At 38.8% G+C, this 25,838-nt stretch overlaps 1 protein-coding gene across 2 annotated transcripts in view; it reads left to right on the forward strand.

The window, feature by feature from the left end:
* The window catches only part of LOC125452046 (peroxidasin homolog), a 499,162-nt gene extending 478,003 nt beyond the window's left edge, over positions 1–21,159 (forward strand). For both annotated transcript variants that reach the window (XM_048529957.2, XM_059646061.1), the window contains 2 exons: positions 15,114–15,227; positions 18,713–21,159. In XM_048529957.2, the coding sequence (XP_048385914.2) occupies positions 15,114–15,227; positions 18,713–18,838 (240 nt within the window). In that variant the 3' untranslated portion in view covers positions 18,839–21,159. The remainder of the gene's footprint in view (positions 1–15,113; positions 15,228–18,712) is intronic.
* Positions 21,160–25,838: the final 4,679 nt, after the last annotated feature.

Raw genomic sequence — 25,838 nt, forward strand, 5'->3', positions numbered from 1 at the left:
AAGCTGATATTTTGGGCCTAGACCCTTCATTTGATGACGGGTCTAGGCCTGAAACCTCAGCTTTTGTGCTCCTAAGATGCTGCTTGGCCTGCTGTGTTCATCCAGCTCCACACTTTGTTATCTCGGATTCTCCAGCATCTGCAGTTCCCATTATCACTAAAAACACATAAGTCTGTTTCTTCACCACTCCTGTAATGTTTTGGTTTAGTGGACTCTTGTGATGGCTAAACTTCAACGCATTGAAAAACTCATGCTGTTGTAATTAGCATAATCTAGACAACTTTGACCATTGTTAAATTACAAAAAGGTTTTTTTTAATGATCTGTGTTATTTACGTCCGTTTAAAATGAAACCCCAGTCAAAGTCCTCAACACTCTTATTCCTCAGAGTTTGTGTTTTCAGGGCATTAATATGTACAATGCTGTTTCTGAAAATTCTCAAAGTCCTTTACATCCACAACAGTTTAGTCTGAAGGAAAGCACTTTGATGTACCCAAATACAGGATAATCTGATGAAATCCAATGGGACAAATAACACGTTAATCTAGATATAAACATACGAACAAGGAGCAAGAGTAAATTAATCAGTTCTTTGACCTGCTCCACCATTCATTAAGATCACAGAATATCTGATATGAATCTCAACTCTACATTCCTGCATATCCATGATAATCTTTCATCCCCTTGCTAATCAAGCATCTATCTAAATCTGCCTTAAAAATAAAGGCTCTGTAACGTCAACACATTCCAAAGACACTCAACCTCTAAGAGAAAATGTTTTCCCTCATTCCCTGTCTTAAACAGGCAACCTTTATTTTTAAATTATAACCCCTAGTTCAAGATTCTCCCACAAGAGGAGACATTCTTTCCACATCCACCGGTCAAGTACCTAAGGATTTATGTATTTCAGTGAAGTCACCTGTGACTCTAAAGTTCGGAGAATTAAGGCCAAGTCTGTCCAACTTTCCTTCGTAAGGCAAGCAACATTCCAGGTGCTGGTCCAATAACAAAAACACAAAATGCTGGTAAAACTCAGCAGTTCTGGTAAACCTTTTCTACATTACTTCTAATGCATTAACATCCTCTGTATGTCTTGTAACCAGTACTGTACACTCTACTCACCTTTTAATTGGCTTTTTCTTAAATTCCTCCTTTCTTTTCAATTCCCAATGTATCGCTACTTCTGGCGTGTTAACTGTACAAAGCAATTTGTCTACCATCTATTTATCCTACATTATTAATTCTCCAGCCTCCCTTGTTACAGGCCAAACGCCTACTTTGTTAACTCTTCTTTTTTTCTGAATGTCTGAAGAAGCTGTTTTGATATGGTTGACTTCCTTTTTTCAGGTACCCCAATTATTTTACTTCCTTCTTAATCATTTAGTAGTTCTTTGCTTTTTAAATATTTTATCCAGCCTTCTGTCCTGCCACCTATCTTTGCACAATTCTATGCCTTTTCTTTGAGTTTGATAATATCTTTGACATTTTTAATTAACCACAAATGGTAGGTTCATCCATTAAATTTTTTATTTGTTGGAATTTATGTATTCTGCATTTTTTTGGGAATAGCTCCTTAAATATTTGCCACCCCCATCTCTATTTACCTAAATTGCCAGTTTCATTTCACAAACTCTACTTTCATTCCATCATAATTGCACTTGTTTAAGTTCAAAATAGTCATTTTGGAACCAAATTTTTGTCCTTTTAATCAGTATGTAAAATTCAACTATATTATGATCACTGCTACCCAGCAGCACTTCCAGTATGAGGTCAGTAATTAAACCTGTCTTGTTGATCAAAACTAGCTATAGTTCAGTTTATACTCTGAATGGTACCATAACATCCTGGTGTAAGAAATTTGTCCAAAAACTTTCAGCGAATTCCTTACCCAGACAGCTTTTACCAATCTGATTTTCCCAGTCTATGTGTAGGTTAAAATTCCCATGATAATGGTTGTATCTTTTTGACAAGCTCCCATTATTTATTCTTTGACAACCTGACCTGGCATGTAATTTTGGTTAAGGGTTCGTACAGATCTCCCACAGGTGACCTCTTAACTTCATCTTTCCTCATCTCTATGTAGACTGCTTGTGTATCCTGGATTCCTGAATATAGACCATCCCTCTCTATTGTCCCAATAACATTTATAATTAACAGTTCCACTCCTCTGTCTTTGCCTAGCTTCCTGTCCTTCTTTAAATATCACATACCTTCAATACTCAGATTAAAATTTCAGTTGTTCTGCAACCATGTTCCAGTAATAGTCGATGGATCAGACTGTTTATCTCGATTTGTTTTATTAGATAATCTGTTTTGTTTCAAATGCTACATGCATTCAAACAAATACCTTCAGTTTTGTCCTTTTTATTATTTTTGTAATCTCTATCCTTATCTGCTGATTTTCTCACATTCTGAATCCCTTCCTGCCATTGTCTGTTTATCATTTCCCATGATATTTCTTCCTTCTGTTGCCTATGCTGGTGATTCACAATAGTGTTGATGAAATAAGGAAGAAAAGCATTTCATTTTCAAATAGTGCATGTTAGCTTTGATTGAGCTACCAGAATGAACCAATGGATTCTTGGTTTGACATTTTACTGAAGAATTGCTACAGCATGGTGCTGTAATAGAATACCACTTTAGATTATGATCAGGCCCCAGTTGAGACGCTTTTGGTTGCAGAGGCCCCCAGTTCTGAATTCCCTCCCTACATCTCTCAACTCTTCTACCTTATTTTTTCCATTTAGATCTTTTACGATCCTCTTTGGCCAAGCTTTTGGTCACCTAACCTATGCCTCCCATTTTTTGTGAAATACGGTAGATGAGTAGACCTAATTTCCCCACTGGTAAGAAAACGTTCTGCAATTAAGTTGAGGCAGGGATGGACAATGGCGGAAACTGGCAATGTGTTCTTAATTAGACTTTTTTTTTAATCATTCATGGGATGAGGGTGTGTCTGCCTAGGCAGCAGCTATTGCCCATCCCGAATTGCCCAGAGGGTAGTTAAGAGTCAACCCCAATGCTGTGGGTCTGCATTCACATACGAGCCAGACCAGGTAAGGATGGTAGTTTCCTTTCCTAAAGGGCATTCGTCAACCAGATGGATTTTTCCAACAATTGACAATGGATTCATGGTCATTATTAGACTCTTAATTCCAGTTATTTATTGAATTCAAGTTCCACCATCTGCCATGGCAGGATTCAGAGCCAGTTCCCTAGCACGTTATCTGGATCTCTGGATTAACAGTTCAGCGATAATACCATTTAGCCATCACCTCCCCTACTAAGTTTAATGATGATCTAACGGACAGCAATTATCCCTGTATACTGCAGACTTTAAAGATGAGTCGGATGTTAAGTGTTAGTGTCACATATATTCTGAGTGTCCAGAAAGCTGTCCAGCAAACCAGATAGATTTTTATGTTTCATAGGTAATTAGCACATGAATAAGGATCTTTGCATTGGGGAAACTACTGAAAGCAACCAGACTTCTGAACTCAACATTACTCTTCCCTCCTGCAACACACCCATCCTGCCCTCTCTCACCTTTGGCTTAGGCTTCCTTGTTGATCTTATACCTCTGAGCAGCTTCTAATGCCTCTAATGCATCCACCACTTGCCTCCGCCCCAACTGACCCTACCCCGTAGTGGGTGTCTCAAAATTCAGCCTCACGTTTTCATAAACATGATCAGTACTTAGTGTGGCCAATGTGTTAGGGACATCGCAGATTTTCAAAGGATGTTTTGTACGGACATTTACATTGAACCTGGCTAAACATACAAAGAACATAATGCCATGCATATTTATCTTCTGGTATTTGAATTATGACAAGCCGTATTCTTCCAGTGAGCAAGGTACACACCCATGGCATCTGCCCTTATGGATAAATTGGTAGTGGTTCCTGTGCCTATAAAATAGATTCAGCATCAATCTAATCCTCGGAGGATACCACAGCAAGCAATCTGCATCTTCCACCAACTCAGGCTTTCACCCAAATGCATTCTCTTTCTGGAATAAAATTAAGGGCAACCCACGAATTCAAATAAACAAGGGACGTACAAGAAATACAGAGCATGGAGGTTTCTAAACAATGGATAACTAAAATGCTTGTTGAACTATGCAGCAGCAAAAAGACTGACCTATGTAACAAGAGACTAAAATGACTGTGCTTGAAATGTAGGACGGAACTTCCCCAGTTTCAGTTAAAATCTGACCAGTTGAGGTTTGTGGTGCCCAGTATGCTATGTCTCGGAATTCTTTTTTTTCACGTTATCTTCCACTCTTCATTTTATTAATGATGAAGTCAGGCACTTTGGCTCCTTCCTGAATGGCAGGGAAGGCAGAAATGCTCATTACTGCCTGGACCTTCTAGTCATTCCAGATGCCATATTTATAATCCAGCTGCACACAAAATCAAGTGTTGCAAGGCAAGAGCTGCCCCTTTCACTCTGGCCTTTGATCATTAGCCACAAAAAAAAGGTCCAGAAAGGTAAATTACTTCCCGCTTTGCTGATTGGGAGTTGGGGATTCTGGTAGACAAAGAATGCAGAGGACAACAATTGTTTGTTTCTGCAAACTATAAAAGGCGGTCATGCCATCAGACTCAACCAACCTGACTAAGATGGCAGGCTGGATTAATGCTGTCTCGTGGATGAAGTGGAATGCAGCAAGGAGAAGTGCCACCATCTTCTCTCTGCTACCTCACACACACACGGCCAGCATTCTGTCTAACTCTGCCAATCTCAAACCTCACCAAAGTTAAAAGGACTACTCTCTCAGTATTTCATGCATCATATCCAATTAACTGCTCTCACCCACTTACTCTTCCCAAATTCCGTGTCTCCTATTCACTCAGTGGGAATACCTCACAACCAGTGGTGATTATTTTTATCCTAATTAGATATGGAAGTGTCATTTCACTGTTAGATCAGGAGAAGTTGAATTTATTTAAGGAGATGAGCAGCCTATTCAGACATCCCAAGTATGAAATAGTTTTAAAGCGTTGTTCATCTCTCTCAAGCAACCGAGCCCTTGATGACAGAGAGCCTCAGATACGAAAGTGAGGGATCCTTGAACTGTTAAGTTGCTCACAAGAGAGGGATTGCATTTTAATGTGGATGTCAGTGGGCTGAACTCAGTCTGCATGGATCGTGCTGTGGCCTGCCCAACACCTATCATTGCGCACTCCCAGGTAATTTGAAAGAGTACAGAATTTGTGATGAGTCTACATACCTACATATCAACGGTCCACCTTATATCCTGTTAAGATGGTGGCATTGGAGTAGCAGCATTCTGACAATTGACACCAGCCTGGTCCACATCTGCCTGCTTTATTTTTCCCTTTTTACTTTTGCTTTTGTTTTCTTAATTCTTTCTTCTTACATTCTGCCTCAGTTGCAGTGGCATTTGTGAGAGCAGGCCCTGAGTGGAATGGTGGACGAAGATGGCTGTGTGAGCCCGAGGTATGGCCAGCCTGAGTAAATGTTGAAAGTGGAGACATCCTGTGGCAACGGCGACACCACCAGGATGAGGCTCTTCCCCAGCCCAAGGCCTCCCAGTGAGTGAGGAGCACTTAATTCCCTTGTCCAGACTCGCAGGCAGAGCTGAAGCTCCAGGTCCGTGGCTAGGCCCCGATGTCTGACTGTCCTACCGCAGGATCCTACAGCACAGACAGTGGCTGCATCGGTGAGGTCGGCCTAACATAAACTCATGATGGCAGTAGAGATCAGCAACTGTTTGTTTCAGTGGTGGTGCTATGACAAAACGTGGTTGCAGCAATGTCGTCATTTCAGCAACATAGTCTCAAGGCATCAGGATGGACGATCCTGGGTCCAAGCCATTGGCCGAGCTAGAAGTGGGAGCTGTTCCAAAGACCACATAACCTTATTGAGATCAGCCTTTAAGATTAATTTTATTTTATTTTTCTGGCTTTATATTGTGTTTGAGTTTACTTTCTGTATTTTAAGTTGGCGCCAGAGAGTGGCGACACTAAACACTTGACTGTATTTGTAATAAATGCATAAATAAATAAAATCAAGTATCTCTGGAGTGAAATGTTCATTCTCTGTACAAGGTTTTCAAGGGAGCAAAACGCCATTCAAGGCTAGGAAATGCACAAAAGCATATTTGGTTTAGTTGTCTCGACAAGTCAATCTCAGGAATTAGGCTAGTGAATTTTTTTTTAAATGCTTCCAAAGTCTGTATATTCTCTCAAATATGGGGACCAAAATTGTACCCAGTAATGCAGGGGTGGCCTCATCTATACCATGTACAATTGTCAAGACTTTCCTATTTTTAAACATCAACCATAAGCAATGAAGGCCAAAATTCCACACACTTTCTTAATTGTTTGCTATACCTTTGTGCTGAATTTTTGTTTCTTGCGCAGGAACATCCAGATCCCTTTGTCATGTACATTTTTAGACACTCTGTTTAAATAAAAGTCTCCCTTTTCATCCTTCCTACCAAAGCTCCGACATTCAATTCCATCTGTCAGGTTTTGACCAAATACTCAAAACTGTCTGTATCACCTTGTGGTGAGGGCATAATAATTCCACAACATGCACTCTCACCTGTTTAGTATTTGGATATGTTTACACTCTGCTGCCTCTTTCAAGAAATGAATATAGGTAGTAAGTAATTGAGGCCAGAAGACTGATCCTTATGGGACACCACTAGATATGCGTTTTCAACCTGAAAAATACCTATTAATTCCAAATCTCCATCATCCATGTGTTAACCAATCTTAAATCCATGCCAATAAATTATTGCTTATACTGTGAATAATTATTTTCAGTAATAACATTTTGTGTGACACCTCTATTATAGTTTGTTGAATTCCATTACATATTATTTTATGGAATAACTATCTGACTTTCTAAATTCTTCACATTCTGTACATGGTTTTATATGCATTTATTGGTTAATCTGTCTTATAAATTTATGTCCATATCTGTTAGTTGATTATCCAAACCTTTGTCAGGTCTAATTGATGAGCCCACAATTCTAGATGCATTTTGCAACTTGTCTGTTTCTGTTAGGATGTGGTAATTTGATAAGGATGTCACCCATGTGAATATTCCTACTTACTTTTTGTTTCCATTAATTATACTGGTCATTCTTACAGACTATCAAATGGAAATTTGTATGTCAATCACTTTACACTTGGTTTCAACCATTCTTCTGTAAAATAACTCCAATTAGTCTTATATTTGAAAGAAACCTTAGTTGTCAGTTTCCACCTTGATAACAGCTCTCCTGTTGTCAACAAGTTCAAACTAAGAGACTTGCAAATCAATCTTATGATATGGTGCTGTATAAGTTTTGTCAAGTTCCATTGAGCATTGCTCTCCATAAGGTATAGTGAGTTTTCCTGCGATATTATCCTAAATTTATCATTAACTACCGACCATATCCTATATGGTACCCTCTTGTCCAATCCTCGTTCAATTCTACTATTCGCTGCGTCTGGAAGAACTCACCATTCAGTGGATATCCCTGAATGGGCTGGCATCCTAGCACTTATACAATAATTGTAAGCCTGATACGCATCTGGACAAAAGCTGTCAGCCTGGAGATGTCCTGCATTGTTCCTGACATCTGCTCTGTACATGAGGATGAGAGAAATTTCATGCCCACTGTGTAGACAGGAATCAAGAGATGCTAGCAGATGGGGTGCAGAGCAGGGGTATCCTCTTCCTCCAAGACTACCAGAAAATGCCATGGCACCAAATACTGCCTGGTCTGAGATTCTCACCTGGGTCATTGCAGTCTCAAAGATCTGGAGGAATCTCCAGCAGGTAAATGACGCCTAGTTCTCACTGCAACTCGCACTCTCTCTACCTCTGCTACTTCACCCGCCTCCCACGAAGGCTTATGCACTCTCACTGAACCTAGCGCCCCACCTTCCTAATTCTGAATAGCATCTTTGCTGCCTGCGTACTTACCTGGGACACTTACCATCTTCCTCCCAACAGCTCCAGCACGAACAGCTTTGCTACACAGTTTCATCTCACTCAATCTACCCTTCCTCTTATCCTGGGAGAAGACAACTGACAATAGGGCAGAAAGTGCCAAGATGGATGGTGGGCTGTCTGATTAGATTAGATTCCCTACAGTGTGGAAACAGGCCCCTCGGCCCAACAAGTCCACACCATCCCTTGCAGCATCCCACCCAGACCCATCCCCGTATAACCCACACACCCCCGAACACTACGTGCAATTTAGCATGGCCAATCCACCTAGCCTGCACATCTTTGGACTGTGGGAGGAAACCGGAGCACCCGGAGGAAACCCACGCAGACACAGGGAGAATGTGCAAACTCCGCACAGACAGTCACCTGAGGCCGGAATCGAACCCAGGTCCCTGGTGCCGTGAGGCTGCAGTGCTAACCACTGAGCCACCATGCTGCCCCACATGATGGTTGAGAAGATCTTGACCACCCCAAGTGGCGACTGTACCAGGAGCCTCTGACCAAAGACAGTCTCCATTAACTTGTTCTGAGGACTGCTGACAACCACGTCAAGCACCATGACTTTGTGTCTGCTCCAAATGACAAGACAAGACAGAAGTAATATGAGGCTGGTAGCTCTATATGTGTGTCAAAGCACAAAAAGTCAGGGTATTTCAAGGCAGACTACAAAAGGATCAAATGAGTGAGTTTTAACAGAATGAGCACTGATAGTTGAGAAAGCAGCCTGGTCCAAATCATAAACTGTTGTCTGCCCCTCTGCACAAAATGTACATACAGCTGTGTTTTAATGCTCATTGTTAGTGCTCCCAAAGTGTCACTGTAAAGTGCAGCAGTAGAAATGACTCTTAAATGTGCCATGAGTGTGTTGAGAACTGGCAGTTGTTGGATGCTCATATCCATGAATGTGGATGAGGCTGGTGCCCTGAAATATTGTAGCCAAGTGTCCAAAATGGCAGCCTGAAGGAGCAAACAATGAGCTGAAGTCACCAGGTACTCACTGACTTTTGTGTAGAGAGTTGTTGCCATCTACTTTCCACACAGCAGGTGGTAGGATAGGAAGCTGCATATTAATAAGGTGAGATTTCCAGTTGGTGATGGTGCAAGCAAACAGCAATCCACGTTGAAAGAAAGCTTGCCACTCCATAGTGAGAATCTCATCTCACTGCCTGAAACAATGTTTGAAAATATAATGAATTGTTCCCACAAAAGACCTTGCTCAACTTTTCATGCAATTCTCCAACAACTCTCACCATAGTCCACTTCATCGAGGTCTCTTCCACCTGTAGACTTTGCTTGTGTAGATATTTTACTGATTCAACAGTCTCTCTCCCAGTCCTAGTTGTTTCTCTTTTAAATATTGAGACATGACTTAATCAATTAACAGCCATCATCTCTTTCCCTCTAACCTCAACTACTTACTACCAAAGTGCTTGTTAGCTTTCTCTTGTTACTTAATTTGTGCCTAATTGTTTTTACATCATTCGTTTGAAAGGGTGATTTTAACATTTTATTCTGTTTTTATATCAAATGGGACCCAGGTTTCTTTGTTTAAATGATTTTTCATACATGCATGAGATATGTACACTTCAAAAAACAGTGTACATTTCAAATCTTTATTACAAAAATTAAGATATACTACTTTTACAGATTAGAAGCTTCCAATCAAATATTTCTACAAATAATAATTGCTAATCAAAAGTTTACACATTCATTCACCCATATCTCTAACCAACAGTGTTCACACAGTAAAAGCAAAGTCATAATAGTCCTGGAGGACCACAGGACTGCTGTCTCATTATAGCGAGAGGCAACCTAAGGGTCACCACACTTTTGGTGTAGGGAGGTAGAGAAAGAAGGACCTTCAAAGTGACTTCAACCAACGTGGAAATTGAACCCATGCTATTGGCATTACTCTACATTGTAAGCCAGCCAACCAGCCAACTCAGTTAATCAAACCCACACTGTCTCTTTCTAATGGTCTTCAGGGAGGATACTGATTTTAGCTTGCATAGACTACATTGCAGGTTAATTTGCATGACATTGTCCAATCATATTCAAACTAATGTGCACGATTGTTAATCATATTATTACACGTTCACATTTTTGAGCTGTAAGTACGTAGTTGAGATTAGCAGAATACCTCCACTGCCTATTTTTTCCCTTTCACTTTGATATTTTTTGTTCCTGTCCAATCTTCTAATCAGCCACTAATCTTTGCAGATGAGTGCACTTTTTTCTTTCAATTTAATACTATATTTAAATTGCTTAGTTAGTCACAGGTGGTGTGTCCTTTGCCAAGAGTTTTTTCTCTCTCATGGGATATATCTTTGCTGAGTATTATAAAATAGCTTATTAATTGCTGCTGCATCACCACTGATCTTTCCTTTAACCAATTTCTCAGTTCAGTTTTAACTAACTGTCCTCATATTATCATAGTGGCCCGTATATAATTTTAAAACATTAATCTTAAACCCATTCTTCATCCCTCAAACAGAATGTAAAACTGTATACAAATTGTAATCTCTTTGAAAGAGACAAGATTTTTAGAGGATTTGAGAGGGTAATTGTGAAAGGGGTCTTTTGTCTATGAAAGAGTCTAGAAGTTAAGGGCATAATTTCAGAATAAAGGATTTTACATTTAAATCAAAGATTAGGAGGAATTTCTTCTATCAAAGGGTTGTGAATCTGTGAAATTCATTATTGTAGTAGGCTGTTGCAGCAGGATCATTAAGTATATTCAAGGCTAAGACAAATTTTGATTCAGTAAGAATAAAGGTTATGAGGAAAAAACAGGAAAATGAGTTGATGATCAGATTAACCACAATCTCACTGATTGGTGGAACAGGTGAGATGGGACAATAGCCTACTTCTATTTCTTTATACTGATTAAACTTTAATTAATCTTATCACGTTGTCAGATCTAGAATAGCTTGCTATCTGGTTCACTCTAGAACATGCTGATTCAAGATCATCCATCCCAAACAGGGCCTTTGGTCCAACAAGTCCACACCAACCCTCACAGCATCCTACCCAGACCCATTCCCCCTATGACCCACCTAATGTGCACATCCATGAACACCTTGGTCAATTTAGTATGGCTAATCCACCGACTATGCACATCTTTGGACTGTGGGAGGAAACTGGAGCACCCAGAGGAGCCCATGCAGACACAGAGAGAATGTGCAAACTCTATATTGATAGTCACCGAACAGTGGAATTGAACCTGGTTCCCTGGCACTGTGAGGCAGCAGTACTAACCACTGAGCCACCTGAGCTAATAAACTGTCTCTAAAACACTTAATTATTACATATTCCTAGATTAAACACTAATAAATGTAAAATTCAACCCCTACAGGACATTTCTGTGTTTTCCATCGCTTTTTACAGAGTGGGTAGAAACGTGAGACAGTGTGGTGTCTTTGATAGCACAGTACTTCAATAATCTTTTTTAATCAGGCTTCCACTGTGCATCCAGAAGCTGAATTTTCATTTGCATTTACCTGCTGCAAATGAGCTTCTCCCAGCCTATCTGGGAAGCCTTTGAGAGATCACTTCTACTAAAAGTGATATTTTTCTCTATTCCCTCCGATGGTTGCTAGTGCTCTCCTGTAGCTAAACAGTTTTCCAGTTTAAATCTCCTACCTCTGCTTTTCCCATCTGGGAGCTAATGTTTGGTTGTCTACTTGGTGACAACTGAATAAAAACTATTTATATTGAGGGTCCTGATGCATAAATTTGGCGAAAACAGGATATTGGCTTCCAGTAGCTTCCTCATCAATCTAAGACTGTAAGAAGTAGGAATAGTAGGCCCTTCAGCTCGTCAAGCCTACTCCATTATTCCATAGGATTATGGCTGATCCCAAATTCCTCATATCTACTTATGTGCCCTTTGCCTGTAACTCTTGATTCCCCTACTAATCAAGAATCTATCTCCACCATAAACATACACAAGGACTCTCCCACACAGCTCATGTGGCAAGGAGTTCCAAAAAACTCTCATACCCTCTGAGAGAAAAATTCCTCCTTATATCAGTCTTCCAATGAAGGCTTTTTATTCTGAAACAATGCCCTCTGGTTCTAGACTCTCCTATGAGGGGAATCATCTTCTCAGCGCTTACACTGTCAAGACCCTTAAGAATCCCATATGTTCCTATAAGATCATAAGAACACAAGTACATAAGAACTAGGAGCAGGAGTAGGCCATGTGGCCCCTCGAGCCGGCCCCGCCATTTAATAAGATCATGGTTGATGTTTTTGAGACTCAGCTCCACTTACCCACCCACTCACCATAACCCTTAATTCCTTTACTGTTCAAAAATTTATCTAGCCTTGCCTTAAAAACATTCAGCGAAGTAGCTTCAACTGCTTCACTGGGCAGTGAGTTCCACAGATTCACAACCCTTTGGGTGAAGAAGTCCCTCCTGACCTCAGTCCTACATCTGCTTCCCTTTATTTTGAGGCAATGCCCTCTAGTTCTAGTTTCGCCTGCTAGCGGAAACAACCTCCCTTATCTATTCCCTTCATAATCTTATATGTTTCTATAAGATCTCGCCTCATTCTTCTGGATTCCAATGAGTATAATCCCAGTCTACTCAGTCTCTCCTCATAATCCAACCCTCTCAACTCTGGAATCAACCAAGTGAATCTCCTCTGTACTCCCTCCAGTGCTAGTATATCTCTTCTCAAATAAGACCAAAACTGCACACAGTACTCCAGGTGTCGCCTCACCAGGACCCTATACAGCTGCAGCATAGCCTCCCTGTTTTTAAACTCCATCCCTCTAGCAATGACAGACAAAATTCCATTTGCCTTTTTACCTCCCATTCTTCTAGACTCCAGTGAGTAGAATCCAAACCTGTTTAGCTTTTGCTCATATAACAATTCCTCCATATCAGGGATTATCCTAGTAAACCTTCTCTGAACTGCCTCCATTAAAATGATATCTTCCCACATAAGTGGATCAAAACTGCCCACAGTTCTCCAGATGTGCTCTCGCCACCCCTTAGCACAGTTACAGTAAGCCTTCCCTTTTCTTTTAATCTAGTTCCTTTGGAATAAGACTAACATTCCATTAGGCTTTCTAATTACCTGCTGCACCTGTGTGCTAGCTTTCTGTGGTTTGTGCACAATTATCTCCAAGTCTCTTTGCAGTGCAGCTTTCTGCAGTAGCTGTCCATTTAAATAAGAGTCTGTTCTGTTGTTTACCATTTCAAAATGAACAACGTTGTAATTTTCCATTTTATACTCCAAATGCCAACTTTTTGCCCATTTATTTGATCTATCAATATCTTGCTGCAAACAACTTGTATTCCTCTCACAACCTGCCTTTCCAACTTTTTGTGTTGTCTGCAAATTTAGTTGCAGTATATTCATTTCCTTTCTTCAAGTTATTCATATATACTGTAAACAGTTACAGTCCTAGCACTAATCCTTGGGAAACACCACTGGTTACAGGTCACCAGCCTGAAAAAGAACGCCTTATTCCCACTCACTTCCTGTCCATTAGCCAATTCTCTACTCCTGTCAATATATTAGCTTCAACACCACGGGATCTTATCTTTTAGCTTAACCTTTTGTGAGGTATTTTGTCGACACTTTGTATTGCAGCAATTCCTTTTTCTACACTTCCATGGGATGTGGAGGTCTCTGGTAAGAGAAGCACTTTCACTCAAGCCTTTCAACAGAGTGGCTTACTAGGTCATTTCAGAGTCAACTACATTTTTATCAGTCTGGAGTAAATCGGATGGGCTTTTCCCCCAGTGACAATAGTTATCATGATCACTACTCTGAGACTAGCTTTCAATTTTAGCTGCTATGGTGAGATTTAAACCTGTGTTAACAGAGCATTAACCTGAGAACCTCGATTACTAGTAGAGTGATGCATTCCCAACATGCCCCCTATTTCAAATTTCAAATGTTGGGTCAAAAAACATTCTTAATGACATTTAACACAGAAAAGTGTGAAATGATTTATTTTGGAAGAGCACAGAGTTGTGATATGAAATAAAGGCTACAATTCCAATTGGAATTCAGGACCTCATTGCAGATGTACCATAAGTCATTAACAGTTGCAAAACAATTTGAGAGGGTAGTTAATAAAATACATAGTATCCTACTCTTTACTAATAGAGGCACTGAGTACAAGAGCAAGGACTTTACATTGGGCTTGCATAAAACAATTTAACTATTACTTCCAGTTATGTCAAATTTTAGGAAGTATAATAAGGCATTAGAGAGGCTGTAAGAAAGATCCATGTGAATGGCTGCAGATTTGAGGAACTATGTCAGTGACATAGGTCAATTGAAGAAATTAGGAGATTTGATAGAGGTATTCAAAAATATTAGTGATTTGATGAGAGAGTAGATAGGAAGACCTATTACAACTGATGAAAGGATTACAAATGTCAGGATAAGCTGATTGATAAAAGAAGAAATCAACACATGAGAATCATTTTCACACAGTGAGTCGTGAAGATCTGCACTTTTCTGTCTGATAGTGTGTTGGAACTGAGTTCAATTATAGCATTCAAAAGGGAATTAGATTATTATTGGAAAAAGGAGAAGGTGAGAGAATACCACTGGGGGAGTTTCTCATTTGGAGAATTGTCACAGACATGGTAGTCCCAGAGGTCTCCTTTTATATTTGAACAATTTTACAATACTGTGGGTATGACACTCCAAAAGGCATGTTCAAAAGGTAGTGAGAGAACTGGCACTGTTGAAAAAGTGAACTGAATTGTTGTTCCCTCTACAGTGCTGAATGCTATCAAAAAAAGATTGGTTTGCAATACAACGAGGGTCCCAATGTTTTGACATTTTCTTAAATACTCTATATTATATTTTGGGCAGATTTTATATGCAGCAATAGAGCAAAACTAAGCAAACAGAAAAGTCCTTTGTTAAGCTAAAAGAAAAATTTAAAAACCAGTGAAACTGGTCAGTCTCATTATTCCAGAGATTATATCCTTATAGTAATGCTTTTCTTTTAAAGTAAACCAGATGTAGACTTGGGTGATATGTGGGGGGATTACAATTGTCAACAATTTTTATTGCATTAATCATTACTGATATGTATAATAACGAGTAGTAAAAATTCAGCTACTTTTAGTTACCTTATATCTTGTATATCTCTCCTTAAAGATCAATCAACTTGAATCACGTCTGAAACAGAATGGCTGCATGGATGAAAACGGAAATCACAGGAATGAAAATGATCATTGGAAAAAGGAAGACTGCACTACCTGTTATTGTAAAGTATGTATAAAGTTGCAGGTGATGTTATTTAAAACACAGTCAACCCACAGGCTTGTAATACTTCGTGGTCCAGCAATTTTGATGGCCACAGAGTCTTTGAAGCATTGTCGACTGGAATGCCATATCTGGATAATTCATTTCCCAGTGAAATTGATTCTGTGAAAATTGAAGTTTTGTTTGATAATTCCTGTACAATAAAGCCAATTAATGTTGGGAAATTTAGAGGATTTTGACTCTTTTAATGATCAACCAGCATGAGTTACAGGTTGAAGAAACTGCTCTGAATCCTGAATAATTATTAAACTATATGCCCAACTTATGATAGAATGCCTGACTCTTGACACTCCAAACTCCACTGAATGCAAACATAGGCCTAAGCCTGATCTAACCCTGCTGGAGCTGACACCATTCCAGTCACACCCTGACCTAATCTAGCCCAGCTTTGTTGGAGCTGACACCAGCCTGAAACAATCCTGCTGGAGCAGACAGCTACCGTTAACCTGTTGATCCTGACTCAATTACCCATCCTATTGTAGCACACTATTACATACCTGGTACACAACCCCTTACCTGTGTACCTACTTTAAGTATCCTACATGGTCAGTCACAGTCAAAGTGCATTTGAGACCTTTAACTCTGGAAATAAGACAGCAAGTATTAAAATAAAAGGTGAGTGACCAGGCCTATAATGCCACTGTGGATTTCCCCCCAGTTGTCTCTGATTGACACATTTGGAACAGGCCACACTCATAGCTGAAGAAATCACTGATAGGTAAATAATTATTTTTGAAGAAGAATGCCATCGGTCAAATCTGTTTGGATAGTAATTGGAATACCTGGTCCGAGATGTTACAACCAGTATTACTTTATTTCTGACATGAACCAATTTATTTCAAAGCTGTTGGTGTCACTGTTAAAATAAGCCTAATCTGTTAAAATGAGATTGTCTAGTTTCCTACTTTCTGTCTTTAAATATTACATAGTTTTACATAATGCTGAAGGTTACCAGGCATCATGGTTCTCGTGCTAAGAAAACCCTGAAGACAGCCCACTATGAACCCAATGGTTGTCCTCAGCAATCTAATTTTGGGAGCAGCACGAATAGCCTTAAGGAGAACTTTTTGCCTCTTTATCAGCCAGCTGGATGACTGGCAGCTCTGTAGTCACAGCAGCACCAGCTGGAAGCAATTGTGCTTCTGGGACTACAAACAGTTCTACCATGTTAGGGAGCCCAGGTTATTCAGTGTTCAGGGGTCTCAGCAAATTGGTTGATGGGTTCAAGGGGTCAAGGGGCAGGATCATTTAAACAATATTCAGCCCTTCTGCTAAAGTGCATAACCTCATATTTTCCCATATCATATTTCATCTGACAAGTTTTTGCCTGCTCAGTTAACCTGTCTTTACCACTCTGCAGATTCTTCCTGTCATCCTCAGCACTTCCCTTCCTGTTTTTGTGTTATCTGTAAACTTGGCATTTAAAGTTACACTAAATCCCCTCATGTAAATCATTGATGTGTATTGTAAATAATTATGACCTCAGCACTGTGGCAGTCCACTCTTTACAGGTTTCCATCTTGAAAATGCCTTCCTTATCTCAGTTCTCTGTCATCCATTTGTGAACCAACCCTTAATCCATGCTAACATACCACCGCAACACTGTGATTCTTATCTATTTTAGTAGCCTTGCATATCATACCTTATTAATACCATTTGGAAATTATTATTACCTATCCTGCTTGAAGAATTGCAATAAATTTGTCAGATATAATTTTCCCTTAACGACATCATGCTGACACTGCTTGGTTATATTATCTACAGTATGTGTTGAAATGACTCCACAGAGGCTGGTATCTTATTACCAAGTCACCCTTTATTTACATGTAGAGAGTCCTTAACACTAATCCAGCTCCTTTAAAGCCAGCTCTCAGAGTGAGCAGTATCTCTGACACTCCTGTTCTTATCTGTTAGCCAGGGCTCCCTGATTGGACCAGATTAACAGCCCCAATCAGTGAACTCATTTTCTATGAGGTCCACCTGCCAGAACTCATTACAATCACTTTACATGTATAATAAATGTTCTGCTATTACTTCCTCTATAATAGACACTAACACTTTACCAATGATAGGTGTTAAGCTAATTGACATAGTTTCTTCCTCCATCACTTTATACATAAAGGTGTTAAATTGGCTGTTTCCCAACCCAATGGGGTTTTTTTCCAATCCTAAGCATTTGCTGAGAGAAAAAGCTTTTCCTCGCTTCACTCCTGTCTCTTTTATAGATCACATTAAATCTATGCCTTCTTGTTCTTGTTCCTTTAGCGAGTGAGAACAGCTTCTCCCTATCTGCTCCATCCAGCCTGCTCATGATTTTTTGAAAATCTGTCTAATCTCACCATTAAATATATTCTAGGCTGAGGTAGACAGACAGGATCAAGGGGCAAGACAGGAAAGTGGACTTGAAGGACAACAGATTAGCCATTAGCTCATTGAATGTTAAATTAAACTTGATGGCCAAATGACCTACTTCTGCTCCTACACCTTATGGTCCCATGCTTTAGGTGGGTTTTGTCAATGTCAGGAGGGCCTGCAGAACCTCTGACTGCCATACCAGAATTTCAATGAGTCCACTGTTCTTTCTGGGCCAGTTTTCAGTTCCAATTTCCATTTCCATAATTGATAGCATGTTGTATGGTGGGCAGGATAGTCATCTCATCAATTTATAATTATAATCAAATTCTGCAGCATCCTTCCTTATGAACCGTATTCTACAAGCAACAACATCACACTGTGGATAGCTACTTCCAGGTGTGATCCATATCAGGATATCTAACTCCCACACTGAGATCAACAGCAGTTTGATACTTTTTTGTTCAATGTCCACCAACATGCTTTTTATGAACAGAATATCAGTCTTCTTCCAACTTGTAAGCACTACCTGGATCATGCCCCATGCAATTATACTTTAAAATCTTCAAATGACATAAAACATGCAACTTCAGATCTTAAAAACTGGTCATTTGCAGGCATATCAAAAAGTTGGATTACTGTGTCCTGCGTTACATGAATTACATTCCCATGCAACTTTTTTTTTTATTACCAGCTCACAATATTTCAGGAAAAAAATAGACAGTCAGCAATTACAAGTTGTCCCCTCATGATTTGACTGTGGGTATGAATGTCATTCATTCTTGATAATTAACGCACTCATACAATCTCTCGAGACAAAGGAATATTATCCCTTTGAAAATAAACGATAAAGAGTTAGCTTGGTGAACGAATAATTCAGATTTCGTATACATTTGATTACAAATATGGCAAAAAGTAATTATTAATAGATGTCCGTTGTGAACTGTGCTTGCAAAATGAGAATTGATGACTAAATCTATAATTGAAATAGAGTTTTCCAACAAGAATGTCCAGTGATCAGTGATGGCTAATACAAATGGCAGGAAGTCTTAACAATTCTGCTGATTCTTTCTTTCTAGAATGGCCAGGTGACCTGCTATGTGGAAAAATGCCCCCGTCTCAAGTGCTCCAAATCTACCAAAAAGAAAGGGAGGTGTTGCCCTGTCTGCATGAAGTCAGCAAGTAAAATTGACCTTTTTGCATAGTTCTGGAAAAAAGGAACACAGTACTTGGGGAGGAAAAGACGTGTTTCTCAGCCTCTTGCAATGTCTACTGATGTCTGGATAACAAAGACAGGGAGGGAATGAACTTTCTGGCCACATGTTGGCCATTGCTGGCACACTGCACTAGTCCCTTTTCTCACTTTAAGCAATGCCCCATTTGAAAGAAAGAAAATCAATTTAAACAAAGTGTTAAATTAGCCCTCTGTAATGAATTTATGGAATTATTCAAATATTAAGCTACTCACATTGTAAACCTTTTGTAAAAATAAAAATAGAAAATGTTGTGAGTGCTCAGCAGGCTGAACAGCTTCTTTGGAAAGAGAATTGAAGTTAACTTTAAAATTTGTTGAATATATGTGATTCTGATGAAAGCCTGAAATGTTGATCTGATTTTGTAGTTGGTGGTGAAGTAATGGCGATCATTTTAATACTTTAAGAAAGCTAACCTCAAGCATCTAGCAATCTCTGTGGCACTGAGGGACTTTCCTTTTCCCAATGTTGATTTGAAATTGGTGGTATAATTGAAGAGAACCTCCAGGCATTCGACAATGCTGATGCCAAGAAACTGAAAAAGCGGTAGTGATATTGATACAGTCTCACAGAAAGCAAATTAGGAACTAAAATGCACTGATGATCCTTTAATTTCAATTAAATTTTAAATATCAAAATAAATGATTGGAAAATATTCATTGAATTAAGTCAGAAGGTAAATATAAACAAGATATTATTTTTAACAAATACTATGTTAACATAAAGGAGACATTTCATCTTCCACAAATGTAAAATTAGGTTTTAGCGGAGGAAATATTGTGCAGCAGTAATTATAAAACCTCGTATAATCTTCACAAAATCCAGTGCCACATCATTCAATCAGATGCAATTTCTTCAGGATGGGTCTTGTTCTTGTCAGTTCACTGATTTCTGATTGATTGCAGTGTGTAGGCACCTCAACAGCATACCCCGTGGAATAAAGGACAATTGCTTACACAATTTTCAGAGGCTGTGTGGCACAGTGGTAGTATCCCTGCCTCTGGGCCAGAATACCTAGGTTCATAGTCCCATCTATGCTAGAAACATATCTGAACAGGTTGAATCAAAATGCGTACAAAATTTTCATACTTAATTGTGCCCATGTATTTTCAGAGGTTGCTATCAGTTTCAGGTCAATAATGACAACAAATGTTTGCAGTATCACTAAAAAAAACTCCTTAAAACCAACCTGCTACAACTGTTTCAGAGATAGTAGGAACTGCAGATGCTGGAGAATCTGAGATAACAAGGTGTAGAGCTGGAAGAGCACAGCAGGCCAAGCAGCATCAATTGTTTCTCTCTTCATAACTGCTGCATGTTTTGCTGAATACCTCCAGTGTTACTCATTTCTTAGATTTCTAGTATCGCCATATTTTACTCTTGGCATAAAGGATTTGGAATTTATTTGAAAAGCATCACTATTTAACACATTATCAAGGTACCTTATCATTTTAAAATTCATTACTCAGATACTGCAGTTTATGATTTGCATTTTAATTAATTAATTTTTTAAAGCAGTGATTAATATTAAGGTAACATTCACTGAGAAGTGATTGTGTTGTCTTCACAGACACTATCCAAAGACAAACCATTTGGTATTTTCCATCTAAGCACTCACTGTGTTGCTTGAGAGAATGTCAAAAGCCATGATGGTGATTGTGTTAAGACCCATTTTCTTCATTCTACCAAATGTACCTCACACCTTTTTAAAGCCAGGGATGTGTTGTGCACAAATATGGTGCTGATAATTTTGCCTCAAAATTGGATTGTTGTTGGATTGTATTATTCTTTTCTACTTTTATATAAGATTTGTAACAATTCAAGTATAGTACCAATGATCTGATGTAACACTTGAAATGCTCAGTTTTAAAACCTGTTAACAAAGTAATTGGAATTTTAAACATTGAGCAATGAATATTTGAAATGTCACGTATGTTACTACTCTTATATTTCTCAAGCTTTAAGAGCAATTTACATACCTGTATATGCTTTGACCTATGGTACTGCACATATGTGAAATTTGTAGCTACAGAACAGTGCATTTCTTTCTCGAAAAATAACTTTTATTTTAAAATATTACACTTCTATGGATAGGTTGGTATCCGAGACTCATGGTGCTTTAACAATTTTTGTGATCATTTATATTTGGTATCAGTGATAATATATCAATTCTTTTGTACATTCATTGTAGCAGAATTATGCTGAAAATTGTAATCATCTTTATTTAGTCTGAAGTGATTGTATTTTAAATTTTAATTTTATTTATAACTTCAATGCACACATCCAAATAAAAATCTGGATAAAGAAAAAAACTTTTTCAGGCATTGCTGTAGCCCATTAGAGTAAATGATGTTTATATTTTCAAATGCATTTTTAAAATTAAAGTCATTGTTCATATATTTGAATAGTTTTAAATATGGAAAGTTTTTTTTTCTTTGATATTTGATGTTGACGAATGGATAAATATTGATCAAGGCACTCGGGAGAACTTCCTTTCTCTTTCTTGAAACTGTGGTTTGGATCTTTTATGTCCTTTTTCATGTTTAAGCAACCAAAATAGGACTTGAGCCCACAATATGCTCAGAAATCAGAGCGCTACTGCTAAGCACAACTGATATTTATCATTAACTTGCATTTTAGCTTTCTCTGCTTCATTGATAGTAATCCATGTGTAACCCAGGTTTCCCGTCTTTGGTATATTTAAGGGAAACTAGATGGGCATGGCAGAGGGAAAAAAAGTGGACCAATTTGGCAATAGATAAAGTAGAGTAGGAGACAAGTATGCCCATGTTCAGCTGAGTGGTTTCTTTCTATCCTGTTAGTTTGTGCAATAACATCTGTACTTTCCCAATTTTGACAGTTAATACTTGCAAATCTAAAAGAATTTCATGCGTAAAAGGATTAATCTGCCATATCATTTCAATGACATATGCCAGTGGCAAAACATTTGTAAAGAGAATTTCTTTTAATGTAATGAAAAAGCCATCTGTCTTCTAGTTATGACTGATATGTACAATAACATGTACTACAAGTTTTAGGTGACTTTATAAAGGTACAATAATACTAAGAGTCGTAATCTCTGAAAATGATACTGAATATGTTTCAGTGAATACTTTTTTGTCTGTAGTCAGCAAAATAGAGACCATTAAAAATTTTAAAGAGTGGCAGCTGGGGTACTTCCTTGGAAATATTTAGAAACATGCAATCTTTATTTGACTTGCCTTTTTTGGAATATTGCATTCAAATGTAGCATATTATTGTATTACAAATAAAGGTGAAAAGATTTATCTCAACAATCTATGATATAACTAAGGCAAGTAATTATTTGCACGACCGATGACCAAAGCAGTAGGTGTTCTGATGCCAAAATGCTCCCCGCCCATCCGGCCACTACCCAGCGTTATCAAAAAAGAGATCATAAAAAAAGGCCACGGAATAGAATCATAGGCCATGAAAGTTGTCTCTGTAAACATGTTTTTTTGGCGCTATTTTGCCTGTATTGGCAACTGTGGTGAATACTCCAAATGTTACTTTAGTGAAGACATTAGCATGTGTGTAGGAAATACATGCTTGAAGTGTACACAGTAAACAAATCATGACATTAACTAGTGTATAATGCTGAATTCAGACTAATAATTCCATTTGGAGCCAAACATTTGAGCTAATGTACTTCTTAACCTCATACATTTGAAGAGGTACTTAGCAATTAGAAGGACTCACCATGTGCTCCATTCATGGGTTCATCAACTTAACCTCAGGTCTGTTTCTGATCAATCCGGTAGCTTCTTTCGTTGTTTAAAATTCTGAATTCCAGAGTGAGTGGTGAAGTGGGTGTTGAAGAACTTGTCCTTGCTTCAAGGATTCTGCAAAACCATTTATCCCCAGGCATAGGTGCGGCAGGTCCCTTTGCACTACTGAATGACACAGGGATGAACAGAGGTAACACAAAGCAGAGCAAACTGCTAAAATAGGCAGGTAAAAGTGTTGAGAAATGCTCTTAGAATGAGGTCACAAAGTGAAATTCACATACCCAAACCTCAGTGAGAAACTGTGGAAGGAAATTTCCCAGCACACTGGAGATGGGTTTGGAAGCATTGAGGCCAGGAAGATTTAGGGGGAAAAAATCTGTTGGCATGTTTTCCCATTTAGCTGCTTTCCTGGGGGTTGGATTTTGTAGAAAAGTAAGCAAGAATCTCACTCTGCATGACTGAGGGAGGGTTGAAGTTATTGAGGAGACAATAGGAGATTGTTGTCATAATAGTTAGAATGTTCAGCTGCTTTCAGAGTCAGTGGGTCTGGAGGCAGAAGGCAAGACTTGGTGTCTCAATTCCTCCCCCGTACCCTTCCTGCCTCTCCCAAAATTATGTTCTGTGGGAAAGACCAAGCTTGACCTTCCCACACTATCAACCATCCCATCCTGTTAACTAATGATCACTAAATACCATTTAAGTGTCTGATCCTTTCCAGTCTGCAAATATCTCAGCCACAGGAGAGACAAGGAAGAGTCAGACAACCTGAGTAACAAACAGGAATGAACCTGGTCTGTTTCAGTCATGGTAAACCAAGCATACGAAATAACGTGGCTGACATACAGAAAAGAAACAGAGACATTCTTTCAGCACAGTCCATGTCCATGGTCACTAAAACCATAAATCTCTGTGTGAGCCTAGAGAAGGAACGTTTTCAGGGGTGATGGTCCGTAATGTTTCAAATGAGCTGGAAAAACAAATTAACATTCTCTGAGACACAGGTTGTTTACAGACATGACTGCTGGGAAGAACTGAGTGTTTCTAACCAGAAACAGAACAAATTCCCCCCGTGATCGTCCAAGGAGACAGCATTGAGGTGCCATTAAGGTAATTTTTTTTTCGAGAGGTAACTCATTACTGGGCTGGTAACAGCGGGTTTGGTCCTATGTTTGCCACGCTGGGTATTGACCAATTATCTTGAAATGATCTCTCACACTAGAGGGTAAGGCTGCATAAACTCCACAGTTTCTCAAAAATTTTATAAAAGGTGCAACAGGTTGAAAAGGTACAGAAACGCAGTAAAATTGTAAACGAGTCAGAGGAATTTTCAAACATTCCAAACAACAGTGAGGGAGACATTCCACTTAGTTGGAGAGCCTGAGGAGAGTCATTTGAACATGAACAGGGCTGAAACCAAGCCAAATGAATTATCTGAGATGGAAAAAGTATTTCACAAGTACAAATTAAACTTTGCCACAGGAAGAATTGAGACTCCAGGGTAACATTTAAGGGTTATTAGAATCTACCATTGAACCAGATGGCCTTGACTGCTGAGATAGCACAGAGGTTAATCACACCCTTTAGTGTGCAGTTGCAGAATACAGCTAGAGGAATAGATATCGTTGAATATGGTTCAAAATATGACATGGTTCAAAACAGGATTATAAGTTAACACACAGACTTCTGAATCATAGTAGACACGGGAAATAGGCTGTATCAATAGGGAAAAGAGGAAGGGGAGATGTAAGAAAATGAAAAAAAATGAAAAGACAAAGGGAAAAAAACAAAACTGGAGAAACAATCCCAACCTTTCAAAGAATGTAGAAGGCAGAGTTGTAGGACTGTGCCCTAACATTTTTTTATCATGGAAAACCAGGCCATAGAAAAACAACTCTCCTAGCTTACAAAAAAAGACGTGTATTTCTTCAACACTGTCTATATCCATGGTTGTTAACTTGGTGATCGGGTATAAGCTAAGATGCAGATACAAAGTGTTAGAAAACCAAAGACAAAATTTAACACAAACTATTGACCTTATTGACACAGTTAAACAAAGTTCAATATATGAAGAAAGAGGATAAACTGAAAGAATTTAAAAAAAACCTTTAAAAATACAAAACGTCAAATAAAAGCAAAATAATGGAGTTCTGAAATCAAAACAGTAAATGCAGGAGAAACTCAGCAGATTTGGCAGCTGAAGAGAAATACAGTTAATGCTTTGAATCTGATATGATACTTTTCATTTCATCTTTTGATTGAACATAAAAAGGACCTTAATCACAACCTTGTAACAATAGAAAGAATTTCAATTTGAGAAGGGACTAGTTACTGATGGAGGAGGTCATTGCTTAGATGTTACCTCAAAAAGGAGAAATTAAAAGGTTCAAATCTAGGAAGTGCACAGGAAATGCAACAAATTTTCTCGCAGCAAGCAGTGGAGGTTGATCCTTGAATATATTCAAGGCTCATTTAAACTGTTTTTTTTTAATTCAATAAGGAGGACCTCAGTTATTGGGGACATATAAGAGAGTAGAGTTAAGGTGGCATCAGATCAGCCAGGACTTTATTGACTAGCAAATAGACCCAAAGCACTGACTAACCCATTCCTGCTCCTAATTTTTATGCTCTTATAAAATCAGTGAAAACCAGGGGCCAAACCCTCTACAAGTCAGAATCATACCTCCATAAAGGGCATTAATTGAGATTGTTAGAAGCCATACCTCTCAACCTGATCACTCTGATGGGGAATGGACATGTAGAGAGATTGCATGTCCATGTTGGAGGAGGAGTCCAATGCAGAGGAATTGGAAATTGTGGAAATGGTTTATATTTGTGATTCTTCTGAAGGTCTAAATGTGAAGAAACTGAACAAGGAGTGAAAAGTAGAGTCAATATAGGAAAAAATCAGTTCAGTGGGGTAGGTACAGACTGAAAAAAAATCTGCCAGGACAGTTCTGTTTGTGGATTTTGAGAAGGAAGTAGAAGTGGGTGGTGTAGCTTTGGTGGACTATGAGGTGCCACCTTCGGTGAAGATCTCCAGGGGAAACGAAGCCAGTAACATTCATGGAAAGTACAGCCTAATGTTCAAAAATGGAGTCATAGTCCGGGGGAGAAAGGAGGAAGTGTCAAATAGTTGATATTTAACCTTTGCGATGAAGGTTGACATGCCAGAAAAGAACAGCACCACCCCTAACAGCAGGTTT

The sequence above is a fragment of the Stegostoma tigrinum genome, chromosome 5, assembly GCF_030684315.1.
Source record: "Stegostoma tigrinum isolate sSteTig4 chromosome 5, sSteTig4.hap1, whole genome shotgun sequence".
NCBI lineage: Eukaryota > Metazoa > Chordata > Chondrichthyes > Orectolobiformes > Stegostomatidae > Stegostoma > Stegostoma tigrinum.